The 12,395-nt window shown below is 29.7% G+C and overlaps 1 protein-coding gene across 1 annotated transcript; it reads right to left on the bottom strand.

Moving 5' to 3' along the window:
* Positions 1-1,036: 1,036 nt before the first annotated feature.
* On the bottom strand, positions 1,037-3,538 carry LOC146959317 (uncharacterized). Its single transcript, XM_085740875.1, has 2 exons — positions 3,418-3,538; positions 1,037-1,968 (listed from the first exon to the last, which is right to left on the bottom strand). The coding sequence occupies exon 2, from the start codon at positions 1,870-1,872 to the stop codon at positions 1,213-1,215; it is 660 nt and encodes a 219-aa protein (XP_085597001.1). The 5' UTR covers positions 1,873-1,968; positions 3,418-3,538; the 3' UTR covers positions 1,037-1,212.
* Between the last annotated feature and the right edge of the window lie 8,857 nt (positions 3,539-12,395).

The following is a 12,395-nucleotide window of genomic DNA, read 5'->3' as shown; positions in this document are numbered from 1 at the left end:
CACCAATGGTCGCAAAAAATACATGAGAGATCAAATCAACTGGGGCGGCACCAACGACTTGCAAATGGTGTGGCCATGGATGAGAAGGGTGGTACTGGTTGTTGTCGGGAAACTAACGGTGTTGTGCAGGGGAGCGTGTTTTCAAAAAGGGAAAATATAGATAGACACCTTTTTTCTATACCACTCTTGTACACACCTTATGTGGTAGGGTATTTTGGTAATGTGTAACAAATGATATGTAGTTATTTTGGACCCACATTGCCACATGTTGCATTTATGTGTGAGGGTTTAAGGGGTGTATGCCACGTATGTGTGTCTATGTATAAGCACTCTTTCAAAAACCTTTTTCAACGTTGTGTACAGTTGTAGTTGGTAATAGATCTTGATGCTAAATCCAACTCCCTCCTATCCTTTTTTATTTTGTTTTACCATAATTTTTTTCTTTCTATTTCACTATCGTTTGATTGTTTAAGTGTGCAAGTTGTCAATTATACCTTTACCTTTTCGATTACTCCTAAGTAAACATTTTCAATAAAACTAGTTTTTTAGAAAGGAATTAGTCAATATTTGAAAAAAAAACGTTTATTTTTTGTTTGGGTAAATTTAATCTTCCATGAAACTAGATTCTGCTCTCTGTCCTCGTGAGCTTAACTCAGTTGGTTGGGACAATGCATAAAATATGCAAAGTCCGAGGTTCAAACCCCGGCTACTACCAAAAAAGATTCTGCTCTCTAAAATAATGGTTCCATGATATGGAAAAGTATTTAAAAAATAATTTTTTTAATACTACCTTGAAGGCAAAAGATTGATTATCTGAAGAGTTGAAATTCTATAAATAAGATCGATTACATTATTAAAAATTTCAACTGCAAAACAAAAGAACAATTGTGATGAAAAAAAATAAAAGAGGGAGTGTGTGTGGCAAAAAAATATAAAATTTTGGATGTATCACAATTGTGTGGGGGTGGGGGGGGGGGGGGGGGGGGGGGGGATATATGTAAAACTGCAGTTAAAAACAAATAAAGAGACTAATATATTTTGAGAGTTAAAAAGAAATTATTGTATAATTTATTAAACAATCTTTTAGTACAACCTTGTCATGATCCTCAAGCGAGCATAACTCTAACCTACCTTTTCTTATACCTCCCATATTAGTTTCAAATATAAAATGAATTGGTCAAATTTGGATGTCCAAGCACTTCATACCAAGTTTCAAATATTAGTTTCAGGTATAAAAGGAATTGGCCAAATTTGGGTGCCCAACCACTTCAAACCATCATTGTCATTACCTAGTTTTATGTCTGTTCCACCTTCCCATTTAGGTATTTTCGCTTGAAATCTAGGTCCAATGGGAATAATGGGTCTTGGAAGATGATTACACATGACATTTAAAAAATTGTTGAGTGAGCGAACATGTTCCATGTCTTCCTCAGTTGAAATTAACAGAAGTGAGGTCTTACCATCAGTAAAATATCTATCATCCATTGACATCAATGCTTCCACAAACTCAATTTTCCATTTATCATTTAATGATGGTTTGGTACTTAAGGAGAAACTATCACTAACCATCAAATCTCTAGGTTGAATTTTCAAGCTCCCTTGATGCATAGGGTAACTCAACACCTTAATAGAATCTTTGGATTCACTTAGGAGAGAATAATCTTCTATACAAGCAGCACAATATTCTCCTTTGTCGTCTATGGTAGGAAAAATTTGTTCTTCTGCTACTTGTAAAATAATTTGTTTATCTCTAGGTTGGATTTCAGTGCTCCTTTGATTCAATGGGGTAACTTGACCCCTTAATAGAATCATTGGGGTCACATAGGTGAGAACAGTCTTCCATACAAATACCACAACAATATTCTCCTTCATCACCTAGAGTAGGAAAAATAAACTCCTTTGCTCGTTGTGAAAATAAACTCTTTTGTGCCTGATCTCTGGCCTTTTCACTTCCATATTTTTCTCTACCTATGAGTTTAAATCTAGTAGTGAATATACTGTCGTATATATCGGTCAAATTTCCTCTTCTGAAATAAAAAATTTACTATATTATGAAAGTGCAAAATATCTATATCTATCTTTTATTCAAAATCAAAATTATTTTAATCAAAATCTACATTTCACAAAAACTACTGCTCGCAATTTATACGCATTAGAGCAATAAAAAGAGCAGGCAGGCAAACATATAATGTCTGTCTGTACCCTAGTTTGATATATTGTTAGTGTGATCAAAAAAGATAAGTATAGTTTGTTAGAATATAACAGTGTAATATATATATATTTTTTTGAAAGAACAGTGTAAAAAATATATTTCTATAATTTTATTCAAAGCAAAATAATTTTAATCAAAATCAAAATTTCATAAAAACCTATGTTTATAATGTGTATGCGTTATGTGCAATAAGCAAATAGGACAGATGGGCTAAACACTAATAAAATCAATAATAATAATAATAATAATAATAATAATAATAATAATAATAATAATAATAATAATAATAATAATAATAATAATAATAATAATAATAATCTATACTATATAAAAGAAAATTGGCTTCCCTAAAAAAAAAAAGAAAATTGGCTTAAAATACATGAGTTAGGGCTGACTTTTTCATTACCTATTTTACCCTTCATTTAAACTATTTTATCCTTTAATAATATTATTTTAAAATTTAATTAAAAAAAATTAAATGCCATTAAAATAGGAAATACCCCACTATAATAGGAACAATGTTATAAATATTATATATGAAGGGGATAGAGATTTTGGGCTTAATTTATTAGAGGCTTAATAGCAGTTTTAGCCCTCTAACTTTCATGAATTTGTGATTTTGGCACCCTAAGAAAAAACTACAAAACCGCCCCCTAAGTTTTACAACTGTAGCAGTTTTGGCCCCCCAAGGGCAAAAAAATAAAAAAAATAACACGTGGCACCTCACTTAGGGTGCCACGTCAGCATAGACACAGTCAAAATTGGCCTCGGGGGCCAAAACTGCCACATGTGCAAAACTTAGGGGGCGGTTTTGTAGTTTTTCTTCTTCTTAGGGGGTCAAAATCGCAACTTTGGGAAAGTTAAGGGGCTAAAACTTCTATTAGGCATTTATTATAATTCCAATTATATCCTTAAACAAATTTTCCTATATTAATGTTATATTGTTGGTGATATTAAAAAAGATAATTTTTTTTATTATATTTGTTAAATTACTGTTGTTATTGAAGAAGATAAACATGATTTTTTGGGTTTGTTACAATTGGAAAGTCACAAATTTTTGCACTTATAATTAATCAAAATCAAAATTTCATACAAAATATAATTCATAATTTACACGCGTTAGCACAATAAAAAGAGCGTACGGAAAGACAGATACATGAGTGCCCGTCTTTCAGCTAGTAATAATAATAATATTGTAAATGTACCTTTTGACTTTTGGATTTAGAATTCAAAGGTAGGGCAACTTCTTGTATTTGATTTTGAAGTCTATGGTGTGATGACTTCTTGTCGCAAGGTTTGGTGGCGAGATTTCTGAACCATATCATCGTATCTCTACTATCAAACAACTCCGAAGTATATTTTTCGTGTGATGTGTTGTTCATCCCAAGGCAAAATGTTCTCAAATATCGTAACTACAAAAATTCACGTTCGCACAGGTAAACATGAGACACCTTCAAATAATACTATATGCTATATATGATATGATATGATAGCAAGGATCCTCTAAAGTGAGCAATTCAATTTAAAGTATAAAGTGAAAAAACTAAGAGTTGTTACTGTAACAAACTCATGATTTGTTATGATATCCCCAATAACTACCTTTAATTTGCAAATTAACGGCTGAAAGGTCAAACCATGGCAAACACAAGCAATAAGAAGAAAAGAATATACGGAGACATATAACAATGAAGGAAGAACAAATGACTCACCGATTTGCGAAGAAATTGTTGTAAATTTAATATATATTTCAAAAGTTTCAAATATTTTGTGTCCCATATTTTTAATTGAGAAATATAGAAAAGTATTTTAATTAAAAATTATTATCATGTTTTACTCCATACTTATGTGAATACATTTTAATGATGGTTTACTTGGTCAATGCCTCTCTATAACGTGCCTTTCCTTCAATCTTGTAAATTGGCTTTAATGTGTAACCGATTGTTTTAATATGCAACGGATTGATTGGCATATTGGCATTTATAGAGAAACATTATTCCACATTGATCAGTATGAAAAAGGATATACAATTTCTTTACGTTTTCATATATATAGATACAATGGCTTTTATCACTTGGCTTTGAGCTTTATCAAAAACAAGAAACTTGTCCCTCACTTTCTATTGTTTTTTGGGTTACATCTTCCTGAAATTATTTTTCTTGTTAGTTCTGTTTCCTCGATTTTACATCGAGAAGGGTCTGTTAAATCCTGGGGGATTAGCGTATAATTACGCGGAAAATCCTTAAGGACAGTGCGATCAGCACGTCTCAAACTACTTTCACTATTTGTTCATTTTGTAGCTCTCTTATTGAATTCATGAATAGAGATGGTGATTGATTGAGTTGTGTTGGTGATCTAATTCAACAAAAATCCCAAAAAGATAAGTTTATTGATCTCTCTTTTGTTTATGTTTAATTAATTTTTATATTAATATATTAATTATTATTTACAGATATAATTTTATGCCTAAATTTACAACAATCTTAAGGATTTTCATTTAATTAATTGTTGAAACCTGTTACTCAAAATTTATTTACTCTCCTTCTAGATAAATGGGAAAGGAATTGCTTATCTTGAAAATGGAAACCAGTCGTCCGTGAATCCGTGAAAGGGCCAATTTATATTTCAAGCGCAAGGTTCTTAGTGCTATGGGGTTAAATACAAAGCCTTTGATTATCAGGTTTTTTCGATCATTATTTATTTTTATAGGTCATGGCTAAGTGTGTGTTTGTGATGATGCATGTGATAATATGGTGTAGTAGAACTTGATTTGTTCATCCTTTCCACATTGAGCTTTCTATATTTTGCTTGTCTGTTGGAGTTATGTAAGTTGCTGCCTCATATATAGTATTTTGACGACATGATATTTTTTATTTCATATATAGTAAATATAAAATACACATGTGATAAAACTTTGATGTATTCCATCATGTTTATTCTTGCTTTGAGAAATAGATGTTTTATGGATAATTTAAAAGGCTAGTTGTGATATATTTTAGTCTTTTCCAATTGACATCCATGCATGTAATGTTACATCTATTGCATACGACATGTTTGTTTAATTACTAGGTTTGTTACTTGATAAGAAATTGATAATTCTGATTTTCAACTATTTGTATACATGTAAAGGTATGTCTATTAACTAGCTTGATAGATTTTCATTGAGATGAACTCTAGATATGGTATGCATAATATCTTTGTGGTTCAGGAATTTTATAAATGCATTGATATGATATATAATAATGTATTATGTGGTTAATTCTTACTAAATTGCTTTAGACCATATTGTGAGGTCACCAAATTTGGAAGAACAAATGTTTGTGTTTTTGGACTTTGTATTTAGACTCTTTGTTTAACCTGCTTAACTGAAGTATGCAAGATATTTTTACTTTATGTATTGTGCCGGAATGAAATAGGAATGTTGTGGCAGTGAATGCTTTCTACTTTTTATGTTGTGTGGTAATGTGTAAAGTTTTCTCTATATAATTGACTTTGATTGGGTATATGTCATATATGTTTATATTGAGACCACTCTTTGACATGTGTATGTATGAGTTTAGTGTTTTGAAAATTTTATCTTACACAAGTGAATTGACATGAGACATTTTATTGAGAAAATTATGAAAAATATCTTATGGGTTATCCATTGTATTAGAATAATGCAATGATGTTTAATTAAATTTGTTTATGATAATACTTCAAAAAAATAATATATTATTTATGAGAAAATATATATTTATCGGATTTATTTTCCATTGAGGAAGTGTTGTCACTTGAAAATTATTCAAGTAGACCTGTAAAATAAATCTATACATAAAGTTATATTTTCTCAATGTGGGGGTTTGTCGATTAGACCTCAATGTGGGGGTTTGTCGCTTAGTCTTTATCTAAGTAGACCTGATGAAGTATATCATGGATGTCAGAGTTGATGAACCATTGCATCAAAATAATGCAATGATGTTAATTGAAATTGAAATTCAATGACAATAAATCAAAATGTACAAAACTTTATTTATTGTGGGAATGTTGTCGCTTGAAGTCATTCAAGCAGACCTGTATAATAAATCTACAAATAGATTTATATTTATCCACATTGATAGTGATGTCGCTTAATAATAATGTAAGCAGACATGTCTGTAAATAATTATAGAGATCAAGTTTATTGTTATAGATTTTGATAAATATATGAGACTGATTGACTTAGAGACGTCTTAGTCAATCTTATATGATGAAAGAAAATTGTCTTCATCATTTGTGTATAAAGTAGCTACTAAACAAAGCCCCTTGGGATGAAATAAATTGTGTACATCGAGGGGATTGGGACTTAAGCCACTCGAAATTAATAAGTGATGGGAACCCAACCTTTGTGATTGGAGATCCCATGAATAAGGTTCATATGGGTAAGAACAAGTCACTTATTAGTTCTGCTAGCACCAAAAATTAGTTAATTAATTTTTGCTCTCGTCCCTTTTCTATGGTGTGTGTGAGAAGTGCTAGACACTGCATTATTGAGAGGATAAGCCTATAAAGCTTTTAATGAATTTCATATCCCTTATGGGTGGTGTATGATTTGCAGCATACACTTGATGAAATCACCTATGTGAGTGTCAAGTGGGGCCGCTTGTATGAGATCTTGGCGAAATCTCTGGAGCACTCATGAAATAATCCAGGCACGCGCACGGCCTATTCGCGCACCACAGCGCCAACGACAAGAATTGTGGGGGTGTGATGCGAATGGTATACCGCTAACATACATCAAGTGATTTTGGTTCATATAGCTTGCTACACCAACTTCACTGTGTGTTAAGTATTATCATTCTAGGTCTGGTTCATATAGCTTGCTACACCAGTTTGATGCATCACATCTAAGATGTTAACCCAGGAAGTCCTTTTTCTATTTTCTTTTAAACTTTTGAAATATGTGGGGGATTGTTGTAAATTTAATATATATTTCAAAAGTTTCAAATATTTTGTGTCCCATATTTTTAATTGAGAAATATAGAAAAGTATTTTAATTAAAAATTATTATCATGTTTTACTCCATACTTATGTGAATACATTTTAATGATGGTTTACTTGGTCAATGCCTCTCTATAACGTGCCTTTCCTTCAATCTTGTAAATTGGCTTTAATGTGTAACCGATTGTTTTAATATGCAACGGATTGATTGGCATATTGGCATTTATAGAGAAACATTATTCCACATTGATCAGTATGAAAAAGGATATACAATTTCTTTACGTTTTCATATATATAGATACAATGGCTTTTATCACTTGGCTTTGAGCTTTATCAAAAACAAGAAACTTGTCCCTCACTTTCTATTGTTTTTTGGGTTACATCTTCCTGAAATTATTTTTCTTGTTAGTTCTGTTTCCTCGATTTTACATCGAGAAGGGTCTGTTAAATCCTGGGGGATTAGCGTATAATTACGCGGAAAATCCTTAAGGACAGTGCGATCAGCACGTCTCAAACTACTTTCACTATTTGTTCATTTTGTAGCTCTCTTATTGAATTCATGAATAGAGATGGTGATTGATTGAGTTGTGTTGGTGATCTAATTCAACAAAAATCCCAAAAAGATAAGTTTATTGATCTCTCTTTTGTTTATGTTTAATTAATTTTTATATTAATATATTAATTATTATTTACAGATATAATTTTATGCCTAAATTTACAACAGAAAAAGCACGCCGGCTAAGAGAAAAAATAAGAAAGGGGGATGCAACAATTTCTCCTCCCAAAGATAATGAAATTAGGTCAAACATTTTATTTTTTTTATATTGAGTTAAATGGGCTTTTATTCTTTACCTGATTAAATGGGCTTTTATTGTTTTATATTGAGTTAAATGGGCTTATATTTATATCTATACTATATATAAAGAAAACTACTCCTTTCAGCACACTTTTGGGTTGGAATTTTCTTTCCAAAAATACCCTTAATTTTTAATTTTAATTTTAAATACAAATAACACATGTAACAAATAGATAATAATAAATTTAATTTAAGGAGAAAACTTACACACAATTCCTTATGAACTGTTCCTACTGTTAGCCAATTATAAAATAACACGTAATAATCCATGTCACTAATCATTCCCGTTAACCCTCTTTTACCTCCGTTAACCATAGATCAAACTCACAAAAAACCAGCACAAAACAAAAACTCATGTTACTTTTTTATCAGCCGATTTTATGTTGTACATCTGTGTTGTTCCCCTTAATACAACCGACAAAGATTGCCAAATATTTTCATATCCCTTCCACAAAAAACATTATTTCCATATTATTTTATTACTTCCACAAAAAACAGTATTTCCATATTATTTTATTAATATAAGTTACTCTTCCTTAGCCTTTGATCAATTGTAACAAACGTGAGCAAAAAATAATGGTAAAGATTGGACTTTAAATCCTCTAAAAAAAGATTAGTAACAAACGTGAGCAAAAAGTAATGTTAAAGATTGGACTTTAAATCCTCTAAAAAAAAGATTAGTAACAAACGTGAGCAAAAAATATTGTTAAAGATTAGACTTTAAATCCTCTAAAAAAAGATTCGTAACAAACGCGAGAAAAAAATATTGTTAAAATTGGACTTTAAATGCTCTAAAAAAAATATTAGTAACAAATGTGGGCAAAAAATAATGTTAAAGATTGGACTTTAAATCCTCTAAAAAAAGATTAGTAACAAACGTGAGTAAAAAGTAATAATGTTAAAGATTGGACTTTAAATACTCTAAAAAAAGATTAGTAACAAATGTGAACAAAAAAAATAATGTTAAAGATTGAAGTTTAAATCTTCTGAAGAAAAAAAAATTAGTAACAGACATGAGCAAAATATAATGTTAAAGATTGAACTTTAAATCCTCTAAAAAAAGATTAGTAACAAACGTGATCAAAATATAATGTTAAAGATTGGACTTTAAAGCCTCTAAAAAAAGATTAGTAATAAACGTGAGCAAAAAATAATGTTAAAGATTGGACTTTAAATCCTCTAAAAAAAGATTAGGACTCAAAATATTTCAAAAAAAAGATTTGTTAGCACTATATTAAATATTAATTATCAATCAGTTTTCAGGAGAAGAACATAATTTGTTGTCATTTGACGAGGTTGGAGGGGATACTCATAACTTATATCAACAGGAATTCATAAACTCAATTGCTTAAGGAAGTATCTCACCACATATTTTAAAGGTAAAAAAAGGTGCACCTTTGATGTTGTTGTAAAACATAGACCCTAGATATGGTCTGTGTAATGTGACACGATTGTTATGTCGTTGTTTATTTAAGAATATGTTGGATATGGAAATCCTAACAGGAAGCAATGCTGGAAAAAGAGCATTCTTGCCCAAAATTAAATTAAAAATAAATGTGAGTTCAGGACTTCCCTTTGTGCTTAGTAGAAAACAGTTTCCCATTAGACTAAGTTTTGCTATTACCATAAATAAGTCACAAGGGCTGACCATTCCCAATGTCAGAATCTATCTTCCACAGCATGTTTTCATGGTCAATTATATGTAGCTTTATCAAGAGGAGTTTCTCAAAATTCAACAAAGTTCTCATTAAAGAGGGGAGAATAGAAGGAGAAGATGGAGACTTTACAAAAAATGTAGTTTTTAAGATATTCTTTTATCGTAATCATAGCAATTTTTCTTTTATATAACATGTCATTTATACATTTATGTTATGACGTTACTAATTACTATTAGAATAAACAATAAATGATCATTATTTTATCTTTATTTTATATGCAGGAAAACTCAAATATGTTGAGTTCATAAATAATTTTGTTTTATGCCTTGACAATATTTTGTTTATAAATTAATATATCAATAATTTTCATTAATATTTTAAAATTTTAATCAAAATTATACAAACAAACATAATTAAATAATCACATGCACTAGCACAGTAGAAAGAGCGGACAGACGGGCACGATAGTGCCCGTCTTTCCGCTAGTCAATATATAATGTGAATAAAGTTTTTTTGTTGGACTTTTATCGGCCAATTTTAACCCCCACTTACTATTAAAATAAGATGTTGATTTAAAAAAAAATGAAATTACTTGGTTATTTTTTTTTTTTTTGAGGGAGTTAAAAATAAGAATAAACATAACACAAAGCACAAAGCACAAAATTGAAAAATATATATATATATATATATATATATATATATATATATATATATATATATAAACTACTCCCTCCGTCTCACAATTATTGCCCCTTTAGGATTTTTTCTCAAAAAAATTGTCACTTTACAATACCAATGCATCATTTATTATTCACAAAGCACAAAACACAAAATTGAAATATATATATAAACTACTCCCTCCGTCTCACAATTATTGACCCTTTAGGATTTTTTCTTTTTCTCAAAATAATTGTCACTTTACAATACCAATGCATCATTTATTATTTTTTTCCACTATTATACCCTTATTTATTGTATTTCATCCAACTTAACAACTCCACTAACTACAATTAATAAGGATGTTTTAGTAAATGCTACTAATTTTACCATTGAAATCAACACAATTAATAATTTTCTTAATAATCGTGAACAAACCTTAAACGACTAATATTGTGAGACGGAGGGAGTATATAAAATTGAAATACATGATTTTATGATGATTTTTTCACTTTCAATTTGTACCCTTAAACAAACTTGCTATATTGTTGTCGGTGTCATTTAAAAGGATAATAATTTATTTTGTATTGGTGTCATTAAAAAAGATAATAATTTATATTATATTTGCTATATTGTTGGTGTCATTGAAAAAGATAAGTATTGTTTGTTAGAATATGAAAGTGTAAAATAGTTATAACTATAATTTTAAACAAAATTTCATAAAAAAGTATTGTACATAATTTATACACATTCGTGCTCGTTTGAATGCTAGTTGGAATAAGCATAATAACAAGCATTGATTATAGAGGAACAAACAAATCTTACCGGTAGTTAAAAAAACAGTCTTATGAAAATATTTTGGATGCCGCCTCCAGGATAAACCAGCTTAGTTCAAACTGTGTGATTACTACTGCAATGTAGATAACCGTTTGAGAATTAACTTCCTCAATATGATATAAATATCACTCTAATATGGTACAAATACCACTCGAAACCGAAAGGACATAGACGGACTTGTCAACACAAGTCGAATGAGGGAGAGAGGAAAATAATTCAAAGTATCATAATGCTTTTCGGTGTGTAGAATGCACTATGTGAGTTCTCTATATATAGAGAAGATTTACAACTAATATATGAGAAATTTTGGGAACAAGTAATTAACAAATTAGATGTAGTACAAAAATTTCTCAAATTGAGTACCAAAATACATCATATTGAGTACAAACATATATTACCGAGTGCCAAAATATTTCAGATTATGTACCAAAATATTCCATATTACATTCTAAAATATGTTAGCAAAACTTGGGGATTAAGAAAACACTTTCATTTTATTTAAAAAAAAACACTTTCATTGTAAACCGACTTGTAATAAGTAATTCACATATTAGATGTAGTACAAAAATTTCTCAAATTGAGTACCAAAATTGAGTACAAAAATATATTATTGAGTACCAAAATATTTCAGATTATGTACCAAATATTCCAGATTATATTCTAAAATATGTTAGCAAAACTTGGAGATTAAGAAAACACTTTCATTGGTATTGTAAAACGACTTATAATTTGAGACAATTTTTTTTTATTTATCAAAACAACTTATAATTTGAGACAGAGGAAATATATGTTATTTATCAAAATTATTAGAAGCCCAAGATGTTTAACTAAGTGGTAAAAGTTTGAGCTTGTAATTTTAATCATGGAGTTCAAATCTCAATGCGACAACTGTAAAAATGATTATGAAAATAAACATTATTAGTTTTAATTCAAGTTTGATTAGTTTTAATTCAAGTTTGTTTGGATTAAAACATGTTTTACAAGTTAGGTAGGTGATCTAGCTAAGTTTGTTAAATTTGTTTAGATTACTTACTGTTGGATAATAAACTTGATTTGGTCCATTGGACTAATCAAGTGTTAGGCCCAATTAACTAATAAGTGATGTAGCCCATAGAAAGTTCTAGAGTCATGTAGAACTAGATTGGTAGAAATATCATTAAGTGTAGTTGAGAGAAGAGTGTAGAACTCTCATGAGAGAAGTGTGTAGAACACTCTCTTG

This window comes from Medicago sativa, chromosome 1, assembly GCF_051527215.1.
Source record: "Medicago sativa cultivar Bolivia chromosome 1, Bolivia_mono, whole genome shotgun sequence".
NCBI classification, from domain to species: Eukaryota; Viridiplantae; Streptophyta; class Magnoliopsida; order Fabales; family Fabaceae; genus Medicago; species Medicago sativa.
This window is presented reverse-complemented; position numbering and strand designations above follow the sequence as displayed.

Excerpts from the sequence above, each read along its gene's own strand:
- LOC146959317 (XM_085740875.1), bottom strand. The coding sequence starts at position 1,872 with ATGAAGGAGAATATTGTTGTGGTATTTGTATGGAAGACTGTTCTCACC.